The 26,275-nt window shown below is 34.8% G+C and overlaps 1 protein-coding gene across 1 annotated transcript in view; it reads right to left on the reverse strand.

Annotated features, from left to right (window-relative positions):
• The window catches only part of NAALADL2 (N-acetylated alpha-linked acidic dipeptidase like 2), a 189,653-nt gene that overhangs the window by 58,162 nt on the left and 105,216 nt on the right, over positions 1-26,275 (reverse strand). Inside the window, exons 6-10 of the mRNA XM_008497711.2 lie at positions 22,880-23,023; positions 18,357-18,449; positions 13,873-14,078; positions 12,292-12,411; positions 3,135-3,281 (exon numbers count right to left, since the gene is read on the reverse strand). Coding sequence (XP_008495933.2) covers positions 3,135-3,281; positions 12,292-12,411; positions 13,873-14,078; positions 18,357-18,449; positions 22,880-23,023 — 710 coding nt within the window. The remainder of the gene's footprint in view (positions 1-3,134; positions 3,282-12,291; positions 12,412-13,872; positions 14,079-18,356; positions 18,450-22,879; positions 23,024-26,275) is intronic.

Consider the following 26,275-nt stretch of genomic DNA (forward strand, 5'->3'; position numbering starts at 1 on the left):
ATCTAAGACCTCTTCTACTTCATTGTGCTCTTGTTGATGCAAAGTTAAGTGGAGATGTTTTTAACAGTATTCTCCACTGAGGTGAGGACTAATAGACTTATAATCACTGGCCCTTGGCAGTAGAGAAACTCACATTTAAAATCAACGTTAATTGTCTGTCTGGAGGATCTACACAACCACTTGGATGTAAATTAATCATTAACATGAACAGCGTGACTCCTCCTCAAAGAAGAAGAATCTGTATTAGGAAAAGCTGAACAGTCTTTCTCCTAAAACATTACAAACCCAAATGTGACCCACACGAGGAGGTAAAGCCAGTGCACCAGAGCTCAGGAGGAAAGGCTTATTCAGGAACTTCAAGAGAATCCTTGGAAACTGCATTAATATTATGTTTTGTTCCACTTGAGGTATTCTTCCAAGTTTATGTCTTACTGGGAAACTAAAATACTGCATATTTTCTGCTAGTAAATAAATGAGCTGCATTTCACTTACTGTTTTTTTAGTGGTTGAAAACTTAGGATGCACTTAACTAGCTCAGATCTGACCACGGGCATTTGCCATGCACGTTTGACCTCCCTGAGGCTGCAGGTCATTGTATTAGGCAATTCCAAAGACAGTTTTACTTACTCTTCTGGTCAGAATGTTTCCTCTTACTTACTCCTCAAGTTCCTGCCAATAAAAAGCTTTTACAACCTTCTCTCTGAGGACTGGCAATTACACTTACTGTGTAACAAATGCATTTCCAAAGCTGACCTGTAACTGTTGCTCTCTAGGCAGACTACAAGGCACAAGTCCTGGGCTTTTTCAATCTAAACCAGGTTTTTTTGTGTGTGTGGAATAGCATCAGCTTTATGTGACAGTGCATGCTATATGACAGGTGGATAAAATAAAGAACTAATATATATTCCAGAAGAAGATAATTTCCTGAGTAGGTCACAGCAGTTAAAGAGACAGCAGAGGAAACCAGTGTGGAGAAATGCCAGCCCTCAAAAGCACATCAAAACATCCTGTTTCTCAAATCTGTTTTTCCAAATCCAAATCTTGCAATGAACTTGACAAAGCTGAGGTACAGTTCAAAGAAGCTGAATGGCTTGAAAACAAACAAGCAAAAATCCCTTTCTCTAACTCAACAGGTTATTTGCAATCACTACCTTGCACTACAGAAATTCCTACAATGATTATTATTACAGCTGTAAACCCAGAATAATTTCTCTCTGCCTTATAATAGTAATATCTCTGATACAATAAACAGAATCCCCAGTCAACAACTGTAATAAACAATAAACAAAAAGCAGATTGCTTGTCTGGTAGAATATAGCAACATAGGATAGAAAATGAGACTGTGCTTTGATGGACTATTAATAACCAGTACAACAGATAGCAAAAATATAGCAAAGAATGTAACTATCATCACTTTGTGTAACTTCACTTCCAGGAAAAAGTCCACCCTGTTGCCAACACAAAGTTACACATTTTGCCAAGCACATTTATTTATCTCATGAAATAGTTCTCACAGGATCAAAATCTGCAACAGCCAGAAGTGGAGTGAATCAGCTTCAAGACTGCATATTACACTTATTAAAAGCTTATTTCCAGGAAAGGATTTTGGAAGGACAAAAGCTGAGTTTTCAACTGGGTTTTCAAATTTGCTATGACATATTTAAGCAAATATGAAGATATTTTCTTTTATGATTTTAATTACATTGCTGAGTAATTCTGAGAGACAAAAATGCTCATCTCTGAAGTTAACTGAACACAAAGAATAACTGCTAGGACTGAAATAAAAAACAGCCAAGAGAACCTTCAGTGTTCATATTTTAGATGTTGCTGAGAAATACTTATTATGTTGATAAACTGAAGTTTGCAGATCCTTTCTCATGCTGTACAGATCCCATATACATAGATCTGCAATGAAAACTATGTGGAATAGCTGCTAAGTGACAAGGGCAATTTGCACTGGACCAGAAGCCTGTCATAAACATTGCACTCATACATCTTCTGCCTTCACAATTTCCTTACAATCTTTGTCTAGTTCTCAATCTGAAACAGAAGACTTTGCTTAATACGTTCAGTGATGTTAAGAAACAGAAGTCTCCATATTTATATAAATTCTTGACTTAATCGATTTAATTTACACACCAACATCACAACAATTCTCCAATACTTTCCATATCTCTTTTTTTGCTTTGCATTTGTGAAACACAAACATATTAGCACACAGTTCTAGGATGCATTTCAGTTCAATGCAGCTTCAGCTTTGTTCTCAAATTTAGAAGCTGTGTGTGTGCCTGTGTAGATAAGCCCAGTGCACAAAGAGAATTGAGGGGAATAGTAAGTCACTGCATTGTTACATTTAGAAGAAAACACACATCACCCTTTCTAATGACCAGTCTGTCTTGAAATAACTAATGCCAGGCTTCCCAATCCTAAGCTAAACAGCTGAGGGTGTGTTTGTGCTGTTCAGGTACAAATATAACCCACAGTAGTGCAGGCTGAGGAAAGAGAAACTTTGCTAACAGTTTATCTTTGTCCAGTTCCAACCTGGTCCTCCAAACAGTGTCACACACCTCTTCCTTCCACTTACCTTGCAGAGGACAATGGTCTGAAAAAGAACAGGGTGTTTTGAAGCCTCCAACAAGTACACAATTCTATACAACTAATGTATATTTTAGAGAGTGACATTTTGTCCACAGCATGAAAATGTACATAAAATTCATATTGAAGGCTGCCTCATCTCTTGCAGAAAAAAAAAAAAAAATAAAAAAAAGCATCAAAACTTGTTTCCTCTATGTTGAAATCAGTCTGAAAAGTTAGATTAGATAATATGTAACCTATAATACTACCAGCAATTTCAAACAATTGATTTCAAAACAATTCAAACAATTTCCTTCCTTTTTTTTGTTTTGTTGTTGCCTTTCATTTGTTCTACACTGGTTTCTTGAATGCCATACTCCTATCAAATAAGTCACTTCTAGGCTCATGGTCATCCTTTGAAGAGCTAGAAAAATATGTAATATGTACTTAGAGGAGAAAACTTTCCCCTACAACACACTTGTCACGTAAGGATAAAACCTGAGAAAATCTAATTCTATCTTTCTGCTATTTTCAGTTTGTTTGCTTTTATTCATAACTACCTCTGATGTTCTGATGTCTTCATAAGAAAACTGTGTGGCAGGTACTCCAAGATGGTTGATGAAGTAATCTGAATCTCCCTGTATCTGCACAGAACTCACATTAGATCCAGGACATTTAATCTTTTCCACACAGCTGGAGCTCTGGCTCTGAAAAACAAACACAAATCAAAATTCTGCTTACTTATTTGCAACCAGATTCTTAGCAGCTCGTATTAGTATCTCATTTACAAAGCATTCTTTGGGTGGAAGCATTTTTAAAAAAGGCTGGAACTACACTGGTGCAAACAAGGATTAACCTGATTCATATTTAGTAGCGAGTGAGTGTACAAACCTTTCATCCTTTGCTGAGATATTCTGCAGAATACCTTGGACATTCTCTGCTTTTGGACATGGTAGAGAAAGTAAATTGTGTTGCAAAATGGTTGAGTCTTTCCAAGGAGAATGAAAGTGGGAAAGAGAAGAGGCCTTTGGTGGAGTTAGGTAATGTCCCACACTGGGAAGGAGATTATAAATCATGATAGTACCTTTTGAAAGCACATTCTGAGTTCCTCAGTTGCTACTATGGAGTTAATTACTCAGTTAATAGAATACACAAACAGCAAAAAGCTGAGACAGACAATCATATTCAAGACTCATTGCCTATGAAATGCTGGTAATGTAAAAGATTTGCTCCAAATGAAGAGGAGGTCTTAAGAGTAAAACAAATAAAATTCTGAAGATACAAAAATTAATATATTCTGGATAAATGGCTTAAAAAGGCTGTAGTGGGTGACATGTTTATATTTGTTTCCCATAAGGTTTTAATGGTGAAATCTGAACAGCAGAATTACAATAACTGTAAGAGGAAAACTAGAGAACAAGAGTGAGTGCTGCATAGCAGGGTGGCTTTCAAATACGTTATGTAATTAAACACTTGATAAACAGTAAGCACAAAGACTTTCAACATGTATTATAGTAAATAAGCTACTTAATTTCCAAGAATGTTAAGTAGCTGAAGTACTACGGATTATTTACCATTAGCTAACACTTTATATGGTATAAAATAACTTCCTCAGACCTATCTACTAAAATACAGTTACCCACAGAAACAGGGTAAAGATTAGTTTTCTTTTTATACTAAACTATACCAGATTCTGTACATTAATGTACCTTAGGTTAGGAGACAAATCCTCATATTTCTCCATTTTTACTGTAATTATTGCTTCACATATTCACCTCAAAGCTATGAAGAATGCAATTGCATATCACCCAGTATAAATAAGAGCTGCAGATTCTCCCAGAAAGCTATTCTAAAATGCCTCCTACCAAACTATGCAAGCACCATCACAAGTTTCTTTTGACATGCAACAGTCAGAAAAACAGGAAAAGATCATCTTCCAAAATTGTAGCTGCAATTTGTAACAAGCAAGACAGCTTCCATGCTTGGCAGCAGAATGTCTGATCCTTACTGCAACCCAAGGAAGCATTAATGCAGAACAGAGGTGAAAGAATGACTGACAAAAAAAAATAAATTCTGTGAGAAAATAAAAGTCACTTTATTAAAGTAGTAAAAGAGTACTGGGGGATGTGGGCCACTGAATCAACAGAGGTGGAGGAGAAGATTACACCAATGCCAATGTCCAGAAACACAAGATTTAAGAGTAATTAATGTCCTTCAATACCAAAAAAATCATTAGTCATGTAATAGCAACTGTGTATCACTTTGGCATTCTGCTTTCTCTTTCCTTTTTTCTCCCCATCAACTAATCTGCTATTTTTGCATGCTTAAATCTAAACTGGTGCCATTTACAAAAATAAAAAAACCTAACTTCTTCAGAACTTAACAATTTCATTAATTTAATTCTGATAATCCACAGAATCTTCCCTTTTAATATTTGCAAAAACCAATCTGTGACTTCCCAGTTTGGAAAAAAAGTTTTAATTGTAATTGCTACGCATTACTTCACCAGTTGCAGTCAGGTGCTACATCATGATCCTTTAAATGTTACCTTTCATGTAGGGGGGGAAAAAAAAAAGTCTTTAAAAATGAATCTAGAATAAATTACAAGCAATATACTCTGCAAGAACTAAGTCCCTGTTGTAGAGCAGGAAAACTACATTTATTCAGTTGGTTGGTTGTACAGTAAAACACACATAACAGTACTTCTTAGATCACTGAGTTGCTCAGCCTGGTCTCCACTGTGTCAATCAAGCCCTCCCTTTGGACTGGAAGATAATCAAGCCATGTGGTTAGACAGTAATCAAGGAGTGGTTCATGTCAGTGCAAGGATTCACATGCTATTCATAATTGAATAATTTTATTTCTCTGGAGCTCATTCTGGTTTTCAGCATCATGTTACAGGTTTATATTACAAATCTGGGAAAATCAAGAGTACCATATGGCCCATTAAATACATTTAATTTCGATTAATGTTATAAAATAGACACGATACATCTACAGTTCAATCAAGTGGTACTTCACTGCAGACTTTATTCTTCCATTAATTGGAGCTAAGCATTCACGGGTGCCTTTTGCAGCAAGATCCTGATATAAAGAAAAGCCTATATTTTTTAAAAAAACACTATTTATTGACCATTTTTACAGTTCACCTTCCACCTAGAGACATGTATCTGTCAGCTAATTCTGGTTACCTGCCTTCCTTTATGTGAGTCCACCTGAAGTTTAAACCCCAGCAGCTTTTGGCAACAGATTAAAATGTCTAAGTAGTGTTCAAGAGGACAAATAAAGAACAACCAATTATTCTTACACAGTGCCAGTGATCCCAGCTTCAGAACTACAGCAAGAAAGCTTATTCTTCATGAATAATCAATCACCACTTCCTGAGCTGAATCACCACCTATATGAGTAGCTGGTGCAATGCTACAGAATTTATTAATCATTAACCATCAAAAACACAGAAATCAACAGATTCACATTTTTATTACTGCAAATGTGTTCTGATTAATCATCAACAATTGGTACAAAAACCAGAGAAGCTGCATAGCAAAAGGTTGAGAAGTACACATCTCCAGTGACCTTTGACTTCTTGATGCTGTAAAAGACATTGAAAAAGAACTGAACAACTTCCTCTGTTGGTACTTCTTCTATTTGATAGCACATTTTAGTCAACATTTATAACCCTAGGAAACACACTGAAAAAAATTATGACTGTGCAAACCAACCCTGTAAGTGTACTAAGCAGGATAAATATGTTTCAAATTACACCAAGAAATCTTTTGAGGTAGACCAACTAAAACCTGATGCTTTCAATTAGTTTTATATTTAGAATAAAATAATTAAAAGGAATAAATTAATTAAAAAGGAATAAAAAATAAAAAAGGAATAAAATACTCATTTTGGGATGCACCATTCAACTCCCCCAAATGGATATTAAATAATTCATATCAATGAGATTACAGTCTTGCTTACTCCACAGGAAGAAAATGAAGAAGTTACTTGGCACTTTTATGGAACACACTCATTTTAGTACTTTAGGAGTTAAAATATAGCCTATTTCAAGATCTCGTAATTGTCCCAAAATTTTTGATCCTTAGTTTCACAGCCATTATTTCCTTCCAGCTTATGCAAAGTTTCCTCTAAACATGTATGTGCTTTACTAAACACATACACAATCTGAACACTATTAATAGTCCAACATGAAGACTCCTAGTGAAATTGTTCCATACCACTGCAAAATGAGACACAGAAAAGATGCATTTAACCCTCAGAATTTTTCCTTAGTTTTGTTTCTTTGGTATTGTGACAGTAAAACATGAGATGTTCCTCATAGGCACACACATTTCACTGAGTGGATTATCTTGTCACTAGGGAAAAATAACTCCCACAAGAACCAGTGTTTATTTAAAGACATCAGGGACAAATAATTTATCATTATCTTAAATGCCTCTGATATCCAACAGAATGCAGGTGATTCTCAAACAAATCACTGCAGCTGCCTGGGATCACCATTAGTCCCTTAAAATTCTTCCACAATTTACTCTTTGTTTTCTTACATAAAAGCACTGCATCTGGAAATTGCAAGAGTAAAATCGTTTTTAGCTGTTGTGGGAAGATAATAGTGTATTTTCACAAGCAAAAACTGCCTTTTAGATAAACCACGTGGCTTAAAAGAATTGTTCTTTGAAGATGCATGAAGAAACCTGCAAAACAGAGAAGACCTTTTTCACACAGGGGAGCAAAAGAAACTGAAAACTGTGACAATTACAATGCTTTTAAAAGGTCAGATCCAACTGAGCTTACCAAAGACCCAGTTCTGACACTGTATTCAGATTTCTACTGAACCAAAGAAAAATCATTTTAACTATGCAACACAAGATGCCATATTAAAACTCCAGTTTTACCTTTCAAAAAATATAAAACAGTTCTAGCCTTTCAGTGGTGACTTCCTGGCAAAATCTGGAAACTGTAATACCAGCTGTTATAAAACAAGGCATAGAGAACTATGTATGTTGGGGTGAAATACTTAAATATATTGTTTTATATTGTACTACTTTATGAATTAATGTTATGTTCTATTTAGTTTACAGCTACAAAACATGAGACAACCATGAAACAGTATTGCTTGTTCAGGGCTTTGCTTTTTGTTAAGCAGCAGCTGCATGTTTTGAAATAATTCTTATTTTTAAAAAAACATGGCTGTCAATGTAAGTTCCTTGTTATAAATGGGACTGAACCACACTTTAGATGCAAAGTTTATTTCAAACTGGTAATAAATACAAAAGCAAAGCAGAAAAAATTACATAGTGTAAATTTATTTCCTTTACTGAACCTTTTCTTCATTTAACTTTATCTACTGCCAGTCTGTCTCTGATACCTGATGCTTTTCACCATTACATTTATCCTTCCTATACCTAAATTGAAGTCACATGCCTCATTAACTCAGATATACTTGATGCCAACACTGAGAACAAACTGATAGAAACTTCAATGGGTTTTTTAAGGGAGGTAAAAATCAAGCAGGTATGCTCCCATTGGATAAGAGAATTTCAGAGCAATCAAATATTTAAAGATAAAATTACACAGCATTAATTGGGTAAGTGGCAAGGCTGCAACTGGAATGCCATCAACACTTCAACATCTCAATACCTCGAATATATAGAAGGTTACAAGGTTTGATAAAAATAATTAAGAAATTACAGAACATGGCTGTGATTTTCCAAAGTATCCACTTACCCAGACTCCTCTACTAATCAGCCAGAAAACTACAGCATTTTAAAATTTCTCCCATGTTTTTTTTATCATCACAGACAAAGGCAGCCTCCAACACTTCAGGTTAAGTAACTTTAAAGATTAATTTTCTATTACCACAGGCTTAGCCTTAATCAGTGTTCTACTTTTATTTCTAGTAAAATACAGAAAACAGCCTAAGATTATATTACAGTGAACATCCAGCAAACAGTGTACTAACAGGGGGAACTTGTCTCTGAATACTCTGAAAACATTGAGCGTGTGGGTTGTTTTTTTTCTGTTCTTTTAGAGATTATGTTTTAATGTCTAGTTTTTAATATAAACTACTTTTGAGCATGGAATGGTTGTGTTTGTACTGAAAGGATGCTGTCAAACCATTTTTTGATTATGTAAAAAGCAGTACTTTCCTCAGCTTAATGGTGTTCAACATTTTTCTTCCAGGCATTCAATAGCAGGGACAGTGGGATGTGTTAGTTGTCACACACATACATGTGTGAATATTTAAAATTGTGCAACCTAGGTTTAACAAAAGACAAATTAATTGGTTTTAATATAAAGCACGGATAAATTTGGACTTGCCAAGAACTGCATGACTTCCCTAATGTTTTGTGCTATATTGGTATTTGTTGCCGATATAAAAACACAGCCTAAGTAGGAAAAAGGATTAGGATTTGACTACAAGACCTCATTTTCAAATGGTTGATACTTTATACTCCATGGAAATAGCTATGGCATGTAAATCTCTTTAAATGCCTAAAGGTATTCTAATTTTTTAATATGAGGAGACAGAAATACTGTGAACCCATTTTAGTGCAGTCTAACTCTGTAATGATCCACGTCTGCCATGCTACTCATTTTGGCATCCACCATTCAAACCCCCTAAAATGGATATTAAATAATTCATGCCAATGATATTCAGTCCTGGTTACCCCACAGGAAGAAAAAAGAAGCAGCTACTTGCCACTTCTATGGGACACACTCGTTTTATTATTTTAAGAGTTAAAATCTATCCTATTTCCAGATCACGTAGTTGTCCCAAAAAGGAGAATCATTGGGATGGTCATTCTGAAGGCTAAATAATCAATGATCAATGTAGATATGACTCCTCCAGAAGAAATGATAATTTTCTTTCAGTTCTTAGGTCAGTGAGAAGAGCAAAGACATTTTACTGTTTGCCCCAATTTCAAAGTGTTTATCAACAGAATGAACATATTGAGTATTGAAAAGTATGGCTGAGCCATTATATTAGTTTCAAACACCAAAATTCCACACTAACTTTGAAGATGATGTATCAAATCTCTGAAACTCACATTCAGTGTATAAAGTGTGTAATTTTATTTTGTGTATAACTCATGATAACTGTTCAATACTTAAGAAGGTTGTTGCAACAAAGAATAAGGCTCACCAGTGGAAGAAGGGGAAAAGAGAGATTAAATTTCATCTGTGACAACTTCAATAGATGAAATTTTTTTCCAAATACAAATTACTCTGATAGAAGGCAAGCACAGGGACACTTATTTTTTCTGTAGGATGAGGAGTTGGATCAGTGATTGTTGGAGTCCTTACATATCCATCTATATGTACATTATACCTAATCACCCCTTATGCCTGGAATCTGTAAAATAAAATTCTCAGCTCCTCTGTAGAAAAAAAGCTGATAAAACAAGCAAACTTTATCTTAGCAATTCAATGACAACAATGATCCATTAATTTACAGGGAGGAAAAAGATTTTATGTGATTTTTTTCCCCTCCCAATTCCCCAGAACCACAAAGAAATATCTACCAGAATATAATTGGTTCCACAGCACCCTCAATTCTGATCATTCAGTTCCATCTTAGCTCTGCAGACAGCTGCTTTGAAGATATTTTGTAAATAAGATTTATGATACTTTTGTGGTGGTTGGACTTAATTAAATATTTTGAGTGACAAAGAAACGTCTTCCTCTACTTCTTTTAAATAAAGACCTAATAATTTCACAAAACTTGATAAGCAGACTAAATCTATTAAAATTGTTTAATTTGAAGGAAGAATGAAAAATATGCAACAGTGCAGGTGCAATGTACCTCCTGCAACTCACAACTCAAATAACACCATTAAATGAAACACAGCTTTTCACACTAGAGAAGCATCTTGATTAATTTAATAGAGCTGGCAATGAAGAACTGTCTATATCAACAGCATGCTTTTAATGGAGCTATGAACTCATGAGACACAGCATAAACTTCTGATTCTCAAGTTTTGATTTCTTGTTTTAACTCAAATATAAAATGTAATGCCAGCCAACAATTATAACACTAAAAGCAGTAATGAGTAAAGACTGAAAATTGATGTTGAAGTTGTAAACTTCTGTTATATTGCATACTAAAACAATACTTTTTTTTTCTTCTTTACAGTCTACTGATAGATGAAACTTGGAGTTCCTTTATTAAATGAAAATATACATACAAGTTGGAAGAAAAGAAACAATGAAATCTGCCATTAATGGAAGATTTGTTTTAAAAACTATCCAGATATAATAATACCCATCTATACAGAAGTTTATCTTCAGTTCTACCTCAGAAAGAAATAACAGGTTTTAGTCAATAACATCATCTTTAAATGTAAAGATGTTTTATGCCATCTACTACATTAATAAAAACTGCTAGATGGCATGGAACAGTATCTAGTAGTGTCATTTTTAGTTTATGATAAATTAGGTGTTCAACTCATTTTTAATAGCTTTAAGTGGCTCTTTTCCTTAGCAGTGAGTTTTCAGCAATAACAGCAGCTACGAACTCTGATCAGCAGTGGCCATAAAATCAGTTAAAAGAACATAGCAATTAATTTATTTTTCATACTAACTTTTCTACTTTTGAAATGTTAATTAAAGAAAAGTTCATTATTAGCCTTATTTACAGAGAATGAATGCCAGCATCAAACAAACCAAATTTACCAATGACACTCTGCCAAAAAATGGTGATTCACGAACTGAGCAAGCAAATTAACAATCATTTTCCTTACAAAATAATAGTACGGAAAAATATAACTTGGCAGTATTTCTTTCTTCTTAATGTGGACACTAATTAGCACAGTTATATGAAGAATATTTGAATTAAAGATGTCAAGGTCGTGGAATTGTTTGAATTAGTCTTAACTTAATTAATCCAAATATTTAAATTAGCTTTTTCAAGTAATTTGATGTTTCAACCAGAATCGTGCGGAATCCCACTGACAGACACATAGAATTATTATTTGCAGATTGCTTATATAGCCCCCTTTTCAAAATTGCAACTAAAACAAAGATGTAAGCTCTTTCCATAAAAAAAAACATCTTTAAGAAGTCAAACATCTAAAAAGCATATTTTATGCAAGTCAAATTTATGCACACCATTTGAAATGGGCCTTATTATTTAGTATGTATGTTATAACATTTTTAATTCTTTTAAAATATTAATAAATTCAGTAACCTCAGTTTAACAGCAATAAAATCATTAGTTTAAAGACTACACACACCAACACTAACACATCTAAAGGAAGTTCTGAATGCAGACTAGTTAGAAATGTGTATTTATTATAGTCAGAGTGATTCTCTGTGTGTCACGTTACATCTGGCAAAGACACAACTTCCAATGCAACCTGAGGAACAGTCTGGAAAAATCAGATTAGGAATTTTAAAAATGTGCTTTCTGCTGAAGAATAAAAAATGTTACTTTAAGGCTGCCAAACGATGAAAAAGCTGTAGAGCATGCAAGTATGGCAACACTTGGTACGATGAGCTGTTGAAGTAAGTTTACAACCTCTTAATGCATCTTGAAATTTCTGTAATAAAATTGAACCTGCGTGCTTAGTTAAAGCAGTCCATGTGTATTTGTGGGATTAAAATGCTTAAGCAAAACAACCTCCACCTATAGTTATCTCTAGCCAGCTAGCATCAAAGTGGTTAACCATGTAAACTCCCAAACCACACGTGAAATAATTTATTTCTAACCTCTGCTGCCAGTTGCTGAAGAGAAGGGGATGCAACAGGGTGTAAAGTTGAGTTGCCTCTGACTGGATTGTGGAGGCTCACATAAGCCACAACATTTCTTTGAAGAACTCTCTTGAGATCCTGCAACACAAGCACAGCAGTGGTTACTACCATGCGTTGTTATAATTAAGAGTTTTGTTCTTTCAATTTCTCCTAGGGAAAAATACACCCTACATATTTCTTCTCTGTGATTCCCTAAGTATTACTTAACTACTACGTCTTACAATATGCTGTTAAGAACTTCAAAGGGTATCTTTGGCTATTTCTCTATATAGCAGAAGCAATAATTCCATTTCACACATTATCTCAAAAAAATGCAGACAGGCCTAGGAGGAATTAAAAATTATGACACTTGTAAGGCCAAAAATTAAAACATTACATACTGTGAAACAACGTGAAAACCTTTTAAACTTGTGCCTGACAGAACACAAACTTTAAAAGCAGTCATTATTAACAGTTAAATGTACTAGAATTTTTAGAGTCCATATTCAGGTTTGAATTGAAGGACTTTCTGAGTATTTTCATTTTTGACTGAACAAATTATTTCAATTATTATCTCTTTTTAAAAAAATCCTCTCTGTCTTCTCAGTAATGAGTTATTCTTTTCATGAAGTGGCTCTTTATACTGAACAGAAGGGGTATAACGTAACTACAGCTGATGTAAAGCTGACTTGAAGTGGAACTAAACAAATTTTGCTTCCAGCCTGGATCTTTTCAATTTGATTTTTTTCACCCATCTTATTTTGAAGTATAATCATGTTGGAAGTATGAAACTTCAATGAGAGCTAGTTGCTTCTCACAATAATTAACTCTTTGTTTTATCTACTGTTTTAATTCAGCAGCCATGAACTTCTCTGCTGGCTGTTCCTTCAATTTATCAGCTGAAGCCTCCTGTAATCATATTGGATCAGCAATACTCTGATGAGGTATTTTCTTTCAATAAGTTGATTTCTGCTCTATTGCAAGCAAGAGCCCAAGGAATTGTCTGTGCCAGATCATATCTAACTCAGTACAGATATGTAAAAAGGGAAACAGCACTAGCCACGAAGACACTGAAATGTTTTTGTAATTAATGTAACCATGGCACAGTTCTCTTCATTCAGTGAGCTCTTGATTCAGTTCTCTCCACACTGAGCCTATCAACTAAACATCAGTAACTGCTGAACACTCAAGAGGGAGAAAAAGCCTTCTCAGCTACTCCTGGGTCTGGGACTTTTTGAGGTTTTCCTCCCTTCTCCAAATCCTAGCAATGCCCTCTTGGCCATTTCTCTGCTGATTTAGGGAATCTGGTCACAAAGGTTCCATATTCACAGCCTTCACAGCTGTGGGAACAATGTGCCATCCCTTTATCACACATTCTTTGCTCCACAGGAACTGTCTCTATAGATATCTTCTCCCCATTTGCTGTGGAGTACATGAATGTACCCAGACAGATATCACAGACTAGTTAATGAATTGCCAATTCTCTGAGGTAATTTCATATGATTTTCAAGCTTACAACAACAATAATCATTGCAATAAGTCCTTCTAAAAATATCTTACCTCTGCCCATTCATATGAACCAATATTCCCAAATGATGTTCCTCCCCATGAGCAGAAAACAATGGTCCTGTCAGGTCTCCAGCCCCTCTTAACCTTCAGCATCACAGCCTGTATAAATGCTGTGATAATAGCAGTGCTACTGGCCCAGTCTTGTCCACCATAAGTATTCCAGCTGTTGTGATGACTGCCAATGATGACGTATCTGTCTGAAATGTGAAAAAAGACACATAAAAAAAAAATCTTATTTCTTCTGGACACAAAGATTCAAAGAATTTAGTAAGACCTTAAAGATGAATAGTGTTAGTAGTCTGTAATGTCATCAATACACCACAATGCTGTCAACAAAAATTTCTATGACCATGTGCACGACAGTCATACAGTACAGATACATAAAACTGTGAATACTACTTAAAAATAAACTAGTAAATTAACACATATGTACACTTTTCTAATATTGTCCCTGTGTCCTTGCCTTCATTGTTTCTTTATTACTCTCTCCTCTTGTAAATCTGATATATACCATTTTTACAGCCAGGATTTTGTCATACAGATAATCTAATGAAGTTCCATGCTCACACTAGAGTGTTAAGAAAACCCACAAATGAATAGGCAAGAAACTCTATTTTCAATACATATTAGTGTCCAAAAAAGAAAATAAAAGGTGTGGCAGTACAATGAAAAACAGAGAGAAAATACACAAAGTATTAGTACTCCCTCACCTGGAAGACTGTGTTCAGTGCTCACCACCCTATCTCAAAAAAGACACTGCAGAAACAGCGGCTGAGAAGCTGGTAACCAGAAGGGTTATGTATCAGGAGTTAGACTTCCATGTAAGGAGACATTGAAAAGACCTGGATTGCAGGTTTAGAGAGGAGACATGCAGAGGAATAGAGATAATGAATGATACAGAAACGGTAAGGCAGACCTAGCAACTTTGATGACAGTGGAAGAAAGTATTTTATCAAATGAAAAGCAAGGAGTTTCAATAGAGAACATACCTATGGTTACCTGGAAAAAAACCAAAACAAATCAAAACACTTTTTTCAGAGACACTAAATGAAATCTTCATCTGTCAAGGCATAATATATCATCTACATGTAACTCAAAAGTGTAAAGAACCTGATTTGATTCCAAAAGGATGATGTGGTATGAAACCACGAGAACAATTCATGTGATGGATGTGTGTTAAGAAGTCCAAGCAGAATTAAGCTGAATGTCTTATTAAAACTATGAGAGATGAATTCACCATCAAAGACTCCTTGAAGCATTGCTTTCTCCTTGTGTTGTGGTGTTTAGTAAAGCCTATTTCTGGTCCAGATCTAGACTTCTAGAGGTGTTCTTTCTGTATTTCAGTATACCAATAGAGAGCAGAAGAATAATTATCACATGATGACAGATGCACAATTTCTGGGTGTCATTTGGGTCCCAAAATGAGCAAAAGGTTTTGCTTTTCTGCCAATACTCTTTCTTTATCCAAGGGGATTCATTCTTCACTGTTGTCAGTACACTGGAATGTAGCAACACACAGGTGGTAAAATGCCCACATTTTAAATGGCTTAAAAAGTTAAATACCTACTCTGTTATTTTTTGCAGTGACTTTTGATGAGAAACAATTTTAACTGAACACCAACATACTTTGATGATAAAACCCTTTCCTATCAAACTAGACTTTTAGCAATTTTGTTCAACAAAATACACGGTGGTGCTGTTTTATAAAGACTCAAAAATGCTTTCCAAACAGAGGCTCTGCTATGTACCTACAACACATTTTCAGTCATCTGCATGAGGGGTGTATATGTACACAAATGAAAATTTCTTTCTCAAAGCAGATATGCAAAATGGAAATTTAAGTGTAAATAATAATTTAACATCATTAGACAAAGGGGCACTAACACAGATTGTTTGCCCTGTATTATGATCTCTGTTCAGTCTATGAACAATGTATGTGAAGGGGAGTGGAAAGAAACCTTATGTAAAATAGTATAGGACATTTTGATGGAGAAGAAAGCTACAAGCAGCAGCTTACTGTAGGAGATGCCAGCTGAATGAACAGGGGTAAAACATAACAGCTGGTGCCTCCCTTGAAATTCTTCATCTTTGCACTTCTCTTCACCTTGAATAGAGGAAATACCCTGAAGCAAATTGTTATAGGAAAAGCATAGGAGAAAGGATGGTTGTGATTACAGGGGCAGCAGCTGTCCTTTCTCATAATCTTTTACTGAAGCATGTAGAGAAAGAGATCACATGATAAGAAAAAAGAGAAAGAATGGGCTGGATTTACTTTATATTGTAAGTGTGAATTACTTTATATTGTCTTCTCCTGTTATACAACCCATTTTGAACCATTTCCAACAGAGCTGCAAAATCAGAGTTATGTATTTCAGATTTTAAAAGGCTGCCCACTATTGTATTTCCTCTGCTCCTAAATCTTTTAGTATCTTGATTGGATTTCAGATGCTCATTGTTACTCCCTCACATCAAATATCAAGTAAGATCACCATTACATAGATGTGCTTGTGTGTGTGTGTGTCTGTTTTCAGAGGCCTTTAAACAAAAAAAATTATGAACCCTGATAATGCTCTGCAGCCTTTCATTAAGCATTGACAATAAATTTTGCTTTCTTTCTGCATTTCTGGGAACAAAAAGGTGAATATTTCAGGTGTATGAAACTAGCAAAACTACACCAAAATAAAAGAGAATCAATGGCATGAAAACATCAAGTATTCAAATCAGTTGAGAAGGCTTGGCTATAGAATCAACCAGGAAGAGCAGAAAAACAAATGTAGGTTTGACACTGATCCAGTACAAAATGGTGCATTATATGCTTGCTCCTCCATCAGAAGCTGGTTGCTATGGCTCTTGCTCAGCAAAACTTTTACAGGACAAACTGTTGGCATCTGGGTAGTGCTACTGAATTAACTTGATTATAAATACGTAAACTCTTAAGAATACACTGACATACCTTCAAATTTAATTTCTTAATGAAAATGCAGTAATAATCACAGAATGTTAGGGGCTGGAAGGGACCTCAAGAGATCATTGAGTCCAACCCCTTTTCATAAGATGAAAGATTCAGTTCTAGACTAGATAGGGAATTTAAGAATTTGTCACAGAGAAACTGATGCATGTTATTTATTATTTTGTCTTGCTCATGTTTCACAATTGAGTAGATGGTATGTCTAAACACGGCAGTTTCTACCTTTCAAATTCCATGACAGCAATATGCAAAACATTAGCAAGAGAAAACTAGTAACTTCAAATTATTGAAAGAAATGAAATCCTTTATTGAAATTCAAGTCACTGTGCTAATTGTTTTCTATGGGGTTTAGTTTGGTTGGTTGGTTTTGTCTGGTGGTTGTTTTTTTTAAATTGTTCTGGCGAAAAATACAGCATTCAGCACACATGAAACTAACATTTTACTAACAGGAATCAACTTACAACAATCTTCCACCTCCTGAATTCCATCTCAAAAATATAAAACAAGTGGTCCATCTGCTAAAGGACTGTAGATAAATTTGCTACCTTTCTCCTGAATCTAATTAAAAAGTATTAATCAAGAGCAATGTGATGGTACTACCTGTATCTCCACTGGGATATTATCTGTACATTAGAAACTGGACTGGGTCTACAGTACTTTGCAGTATTTATGTAACCAGCTACAGTGTTCATTCATGTTGCAGAAATCCTTCAACTTTCAGGAAAATTACATTGCAGACAGAATAAACTCAATAGATTTTCATTCCTATGATTCCCCAGTTATCATCCTATCTACATATAGCACCAAAAGGGGCAGTGGGTCTGTGGTTAATGTCCCAGTCACACTTAGAATCTTATGGTTTAGTTCTTAGACATACAGAACAGTAATCATTACTCATCAACTCATATAAAACTAAATAATACAACAGTAACACAAAACAAGGCTTCAGCAAGTGTGATTAAAAACTTAGCCACAGATTTTTAGACTCTGGAATCCCATTTGATAATTAGATTCCTAACTCCACCAGAGATCATGTTGCCCTATACCTTGATCACAGTGAGACACTTGTATTCTATAGTGTTCTAGACTTGAAGGATAAAGTTTTATTTATCTCAAAATTCTTCTAACATTAGGAAAAAATCAAAACCTTTTCCAAAGTGGTACAGAGAGCTTGCATATTAATTCAAATCATGCAATACAGTACACTGTAAAATTAAAATCACCTACTTTGTTACTTCCTATCAGATATTAATACTCCTTATGGTCCACATATAATTTCTTCCTGTTGTGTAAAAATATGCTTAACTCTAAGATCCCCTTGAGCTCATTCTCTGTTTAACCCTTATGTTCTGCTTTGTCATAAATCAAATCCTAAAGTGGCTATAACAAAGTCACTCTTCTTCCTCTGTATTAGGGCATTATCTGGCAGAACAGAGTCCTGACCCCAGCTATGACTCCCAACCATCATGATACAATTATTCAATACAAATTATAAAGGACTACTTACCAGGAAATACAGTTCCTTTTAAATACCCAATAACATTAGAAACTGTCTTGTAAGTTGTGACTGACTGAATATTCAGGCTGATTATTTTTTTTTCTGTTAAAAGATAAAAAAAAAGTAATTTTTAAAAAAAGAAGAAAATGTTCAACTTATTTTTCCAGCCAAGATATCCACAGGCTGCAGATAGAATTCTCTCCAACCAAAAAGTAAGAAGGAAAATAAAGATCCTGAAAAGCAATCAGAGTTTAAAACATGAAGCATTACATTATTTTCTTAGACCAATTTCAGCAAGGGGGTTCAAAGCTGAAATCTCAAAAGAGATCACTGTTCTTGAGTTAAAAGATCATAGTTGACCCAATAAATGATGCAACAGAATAGAAATAAATTAAAATGGTAGGATTTCCATGATTCTATGATAAGGAGGTCCCTATGATAAAGCCAGACAGAAGTAAATATCTGAGTTAAGAGAGATTAAAGATATTAACAGTCATTTGCTGAAACTTATGGCTATTTCCTCTGTCCACCAGGTGGGTCACAGCAACCATCCTAACTCCTGCAGTTCCTGGCTGTGGAAACAAACAGCTAACTGCAAGGAGCTGCTGATACCTTTAAAATGTTTCGTTTGCATTATAATAGATTGTATTAACATTCATCTCATCTGAAAGGTCATAAGATCTATTTGAGAACAGTGAAAATGTCTTAAACTGCTCTAACTTAAATGCTAGCAATTGTCTGGCCATAAGTCCTGTGTCATTCCAACCTTCAGGGAGGTTCTCTTACAACCAGAGTCAGACCTGTGTTTAAAGGCATCCTTGTGCCAGAATTCTTTCAATGTCCACATCCCAACTGCCACAGACCAGTTTTAAAATATTCCACGAATCGTTTTTAGCTTTATCTCTGAGGCTATTATCCTTCCACAGATGTATTTCTAGCTGTTTCTTTCCTGGCTTTTATTCCTGAGATGTGGGGAATAAGCAAGTAAGGAGTTTAGTGCAACATCTAAAATAAAAACAATACATCTCTACAATACTGCTCCTCAAGCTTAATTTGCTGGTACTTCATCTGGTAAACTTACTTTAAAATTTTCTTAAAACAAAACCCAATATATTTTTTTTTCACTTATCTTCACTGGCAGTTCAAACAAGCAAACTAAATGCTAGAACTGTCCTTTCTTACAAAAAAACCCCAAACCATACTAACAATATTTATTCTACTTTTTACTCAAGCACAGTTTGATTACTTTTGTCAAGCACAGTTACTTAAAAATAAAACACATCACTATTTTGCAAGAATCAATCATGGTAACTTAATATTTCGACCTGTCATGCATATGGAGTTTGGAGTTTGAGTTGTAATTAACTGTGCCCTTCTGACATAAGTTACTGTAAGACTTCTTAACACCACGTGATGATGAATTGTGCTCCTGTAAGTCTACAGCTATTATACTAGAATTTCTAAAAAAAAAAAAAAAAAAAAAATTAAAGAAAAAAGACAAAATGAAAAAAAATCCTTTTGAAGACAACTGACTTTACTGCTTCGTCCTAATCAGCATCAGCTATCCAGTCTTCAATTGATGATAAATAAATAGCAAATTAACTTCTGGGCTATTCTGGAATCAGATATTTAAATTTAAATTCACAATCATGTAATAGAGTAGTCAGCTTAAAGTGACTTGGGCTTAAAGGCTTAGTACTCCAGATGAAAAGGCTGGAAGTACTCTTCAGAGTATATAGGAGAAATGAAATTTAATACCCTTTGAACAGTTCTGACAACAAACCTCTCTTCCTAATGCTATATTATCCAGATTTTGACAATTTTGTCTCTTTTTCTAAAATCTCTGGAAAACTATGATGAGACTTCAGCTTAAAATTATTTGTGATACACCTAAGAGTTTCTGTAAGCCAAGAGCTACTTCAGAAATAGAACAAAAAAGTATATATTGTCCATAATTTTATTTATTGACTTGAAATCTGTCTCACACCAAACAACTACCTTCTCCTTTCACAATTACATAGCTATTTTTAGGAATTCATGGCTATTTCCTACTCGTTTGATTGACAATTTTAGAACTCAAAATGACCAAAAATATGAGACATGCATATAAAACCAACACAAGGCTTTAGCCTAATAGGAACATACATGTATCTTTTATCTTTTCATGCCCTTCCTCTGGCTGAAAAGAAGAGAGGATTGATTTGCCCTAGTGCAGCACTTGGCAAAGAACTTAATTTGTCTTGGACGATGACTGTTTTATACAAAGACTGTTCCAATTTTTCCTTTTGTATAAATAATGATGCAAATTTCACATGACCTATGGGCAGGTAACAAACAACGAAGAAAATTTACTGCAGCACAGGGAGACTTTCTTCATTTATGTTTATGGGAGTGCTTCAGTTTTAGAGCAATCTTACAATGTTCTAGAAAATACCATAGCCACATTATGCAAAAAAAGGAAAGCTTTAGAAGTGCATAGCTTCTCTATAAAGCTCCACCATAAATTCCCCCTAATTGCCCATTTTTGGGGAAAAAAAAATCATGGGAACACAGAATTCAGAGTAAAGGGAATTAACAACAATGCACCATTCTAAACAAAAAGCAAATCTAATTACTACCTTCCACTAACACAAAACTAACAACTAACTTCAATTCTCACTATTTGCTTTGTAAATTCTAAACATTTGATGTTTTTCAGATGTTTCTCTCCATATTCTCCCACTCTCTCTGTCACATTATGTCTCTTGAAAACTGCAAGGCTAAGGGAAAAAAGAGGCAATGTGAGAAAACTATATATAAATGTTTAATCATTACTGATGAATCTGCTGCTCAGCTTTTTGAAACATACTGATGAGAGAATGATGATAATTTTATTCTAACAAATTTTAAGCCAACCAATCATCTGAAGTGCTCATTCACCTCTTTTGACAGATAAGTGATGAGTTTTATGTCCAAAGTAAGATTTCTCTCTTAAGCTTCTCCAAATCAACAAGAAGACCACAAATTCAGATTTCACTGCTCTAATACACAGTGCTCTGTTCAGCATTTTTTCTTTACCTGTTATTTTTAAATACTTATTATTATTAAAGTAATAAAAATACTTATTAAGTAGATAGACATGATTTCTTATCATGAGACCAGTCTTCCATTAAGGCTGCTATTGAACAGTATATACATCTATAGTTTCAAGGCAAACTATTTTACAAGTATACATGGCTTCCTATCATAGATTCTACTTGCTCAATAAATTAAGATATATTTTTTCTGTTCTCTTCACGCACAATAGGCTGGACAGGGATTGGTTCTAACTACACTGCTAGGTTGTAATATTCTTTCTTTCCAGAAATTCCCCACCACGCAGAGTGCCTGTTTTCTCAGGGAAATAAAGGACATGCCACACCTCCACAGAAAAAGTAGAATAAGCTACCTTATAGCTGATTCTGTCCTGCATACTCCAAAGATTTTTGAGAAACAGACACAGTGCAGCCTCTTCTTAAATTGAGTGTCATTTGGCAGCCCAAATCAATGTTTTCCTTGAGACACAACTTTCCATCCTACAATGCTAGCAAGTTTCACATGTCCTACCAGGAATGGTTAAGCACTTGTTCCTTCCAAAATGATCTTTTCACATTGATTTAGTCTCTCTGTACTGCTTATGGGGAAGATGAGCTTACCTCTAAAATCCTTGGTACTGCATAGAGAGCAATAGTCCTACCTAACTACAATTTAAGCCATGAAAAGCATGAGGTCTTTCTGCCTTTCTACAAATGCTACCACAAGTCATAAAATTAATCAACCTTTTTTAAGACTCGTTGTACTATATTCCTCTTCCACCATACATTTCCAAAAGCAATAAACAAGTGACACAGCACATATGTGACAGTACAATGGTTACCCTTAATATTCACTTTTTGTTTTCTCATCACTGTATTTAGCACAGGATATGGTGGGTGACTTAATTTGACTCTTTCTTCCAAGACCACTGCTTCAAGCAATTGATTTTAACAGGCACTATAATGGAAAATACCTTTTTTATGCAATTTTTTCTGGTGAAAGACAGACTAGTGAAAAACAAAAAGCAAGACAAAGTACTGTTTAAACATGTATCTCATTTGCAATGTTATCTGCAAGGTATTTACTTCCTTCATTGAAAGACTGTGCAGTATCTTTGATAGAAGACTATCCTCACTTTTTTCCATTTGTTCAAGCAATAATCAGAATTTAATAATCTGTATTATAATCTGACTTTGCTCACAGGATTATCTCTGAAGAGACAGTCTGAATGCATTCTTTCATTAGATCTAGGTCTACTCAAGGCATTTTGTTCTTATCCTGATGATGGTTTTCCTTGCTGATTTTTCCTGGAGGGAAAATGTGCCTAAAGGTTCAGACAATAGGTTGTTTATTCCATAGCAGATACAAATTAAGGAACACAAAAATACACAGCACTGCTTTGAATTATACCATTATTATACCACGATACTTGAAGAAGATTCCAAAGTTATAAGAAAATATTATTTGAAGAGTATTACCTGTTGCTGGCATCTGGAGAGGTATACATCTGTCTGTTTGGACAGTGTCCTCAGGTAAGGAAACGAGTTTCTTGGCAAGCACTGCAGAAATTGGTTGTACTAACAGTGTTGTGAGGTTCAGTCGATTTTGTCTGTAGCTCCCATCTTAAATGACAGGAAGAACACAGCAATTTAGTAGACAAAAATTAGACTTCTCTGCTGCATCAGGAAACCAACAGAAGCAAATATTTACAATACATTAGTAGTATTTAGGTAGAAGTAGAAGGTGATAGCTTAGGTGATCTTGACATCATCCAGGCTTGATTTCAAAACAATACTCTAGTAAATGAACTTTAAGTTTAAAAAAAAACAAACAAAAAAACCCCAAAAAACTCTTTGTTGGAATTAGTATTAAAAATGCTTTGAGAACAAAGAAGTAAGAATTCTTTTCACCCTGCCAACTCCAGTCAGCATATACTTTGTTTAGGAGACTGAGGAAGACTACCTGCACCATCATCAGGATCCAAAACTGAAAGACCAGTGTCCCCAGCACAGACAGGACACAGCTACCAGTTAAAGCACAATCATTCAGTTTTTAAATACTCATGGAACTGGTGCTGTACCAACAGCAAAACAGTGCAGTGCAGCTTCAGAAAGAAACCAGCAAGAAAGAAACCACTTTGCTAAGATTCTTCCTTGCTTTTTCCCTGCTGGATGCCAAAGTCCTTGGAGCACACAGTACTTTCTGGATCTGTGGGTACAACAAATGCTCTGAAAATTATGTAAATCTGAGATTTTTCTTGTAATGAAATTTAGTTTTATGGCATGGAAATCTTCCAAGAAACTTCCTGTTCACAAGTCTAACAACCTAATTGTGCCAGGCCTAAAACCACCATTCTTAAAAAGACTCTAGAGAAGATACAGAAATTAAAAAAAAACAAAAAGCAAATCCCCCCCAAAACAAACAAACCCACAAATCAATTATTAAGTTAATTTCAGGAGCACAAGAAGAGGAAATCTTTAGAAAATTTCTGCACAGACAGTGAGGATTATATTTGTGCTTTTACAGTGACCATGTTTTCTGTTTTGATGCTCAAATCTTGAGCATCAGTTTCCATACTGCTCAATCTGGGATACACACTTGTAAAAATGTTTCATAGCATTCTATCACATAACTGACTGCTAGTGTTAATATATCCTCAGGTTTCTGAAGAGTTTTTACTGGGAGAATTTAGCAGTAATACTTGTGTACCATATGCTACTCTATCCTGGACTAAAATACAATTTAACTGTCATTTCAATGACACTTACAAAGGCTGAAAAGTCAGAGCACATAAAAGAGTCACAATGTCATAGTTCTCTAGTCAAAAGAAGATTACTTTACCCACAGCTCCTTCAGTATTATGCAATTAAGTCTTTATTTATTTTTCCTCTAAAAAGCTTGTGCTATAAGAATCAACTTTCTGTTAATTTCCATTTAAATCCCAGATTCAGAGAAAGATTGGACAGAATATTGTATTTAATCATTATCTTCCTTTTAAAGTCTCTTTCTGCCAGGATCTGATAAAACTGTATAAAAAAATTATTGGTAAAACTCATTTAAATAATTCCTTTTATGACCTGGAACACTGTTTTAATGATGGACAAAAATGTGGAAAAAACGTAGAGTCTGACTTCACACTGAACCACACTGTAGATGCCCACATCTTTGACTTTCTGTTGCATTAATAATAAAGCAGCATTAGATTGGAAATATCTGAACTGAATGGCTCATTAATTTCTCACCTTAAGCTTAATAGAAATTTGACAAACAGTTTTCTGCTGAGAACAGTCACTCCAAGCAGGACTTCACAGAATGCTTTGGGAATAGATGAGAATAAAGTAACAGAAATGTTTTTGGTCAAATAAGATGGTTCTATCATTCAAATTGCCTGAAGTGAAGAGTTACTTCAATACTGTTCTGTGAAAGAGGCATTTTTCCATTTACACATTCCCAGCCTAACTTCTGTCAGGAGGTGGGGTCTGATATTAAACATGACAAAACCCAAGGTGTATAAAGTAACACATCATAGAAATTCAGACTATTTGTGCTCAAGCACAAGCTCTGAAGCTGCTGGGCTTCCGTTAGTTCTCATGAAGATGGACACAATGATTTTGTTGTATTTTCCTGATAAACACCCAAGAGTTACTGAGACCATACACTCACTGATACACACACAACACCTAACATGATTTTGATAATGCTTTGCTTCAGTAAGTATATTCACTGTATTCTGCTTACATCACATTTTAGCACTGAAGTGGATGCAAATCTGGGTATATATTACTCATGCTGTCTCTTTAAGCAGATTTCTGTTGTCCTAGAAAATAAAACCAGAAACTCTTTACTTGATATGAGAAGATGATGTACCTCTAGAATTCACTGTTGTCTTTTTCCCTTCTTCTCAAGGTAAAATGCTTAACCCACATGAAAGAGAAAAAAATGTCATTCCCTTCTCTGTGCAAATCACTCCTCTCAATGCCTAGTTTAAACTACCTTAAAAATATTCTGTCTTGTTTTTTTTTTAAGAAAAATATATTAAAAAGCAATACACTTTTTAAAAGCAAAATTTCTTTTACATTAAAATACATCAGAATCCCTCTGATAACTTCTAAAACTCTTTAATAAAATGGCAAGAATTAAAAAAAAACAACAAAATTTTCACAGTACTCTCACCATTTTGATTGTACCTTTCCATTTCGCTTGTTACCACAGTTAATAATTAACATGATGTAGAAGTGGCCAAAATAGTGCAAAATTACATAATTATTCTACATGGTATTTTTTTTTCCTTTTTACATGTCCTACAATTGTCTAAGTCATAAAAAGAAAAGAGCAATCCTTCCAAATTTTACAGACCTAAAACATATTCTTATGTCTTGGTGACAATGGATGTAGCAAGGGAGAAAGGACAAGGTAATTCTCAGTGCTTCCTGTGTTAGCAAATGTTCCTCTTAATACTGAACTGAAAGAAACTGCATTGCTAGACAGCACTTTGGGCCATGGCACATGCAAACTACCACCTACCCTTTTGGCAGTGATGGCAGATACTCAAAAGGTTGCGGAAGTAACATGAGTTACAAGACACACACACACACAATAATAACAAAATACAATCCCTCAATACTTTAAAAAAGTTTATTTGAACAAAAATCTGATATTCATAAATTTACACTGCATCACATTTTGCTCTTTGTATGTATGCTGAATTCAAAGTAGCATCTTCAAAACTTGGGTGTTTATAGTTGGGTCCTATTTGAGGCATTCTTGACATCAAAACATCTGCTTAGCAGCTTCTAACTTAATTAAATTTAAGAACATGGTACTTCACAACTTAAGGGTTTGTGTGTGGAAATAATTAGTGGTAAAAACACCCA

The sequence above is a fragment of the Calypte anna genome, chromosome 9, assembly GCF_003957555.1.
Source record: "Calypte anna isolate BGI_N300 chromosome 9, bCalAnn1_v1.p, whole genome shotgun sequence".
NCBI classification, from domain to species: domain Eukaryota; kingdom Metazoa; phylum Chordata; class Aves; order Apodiformes; family Trochilidae; genus Calypte; species Calypte anna.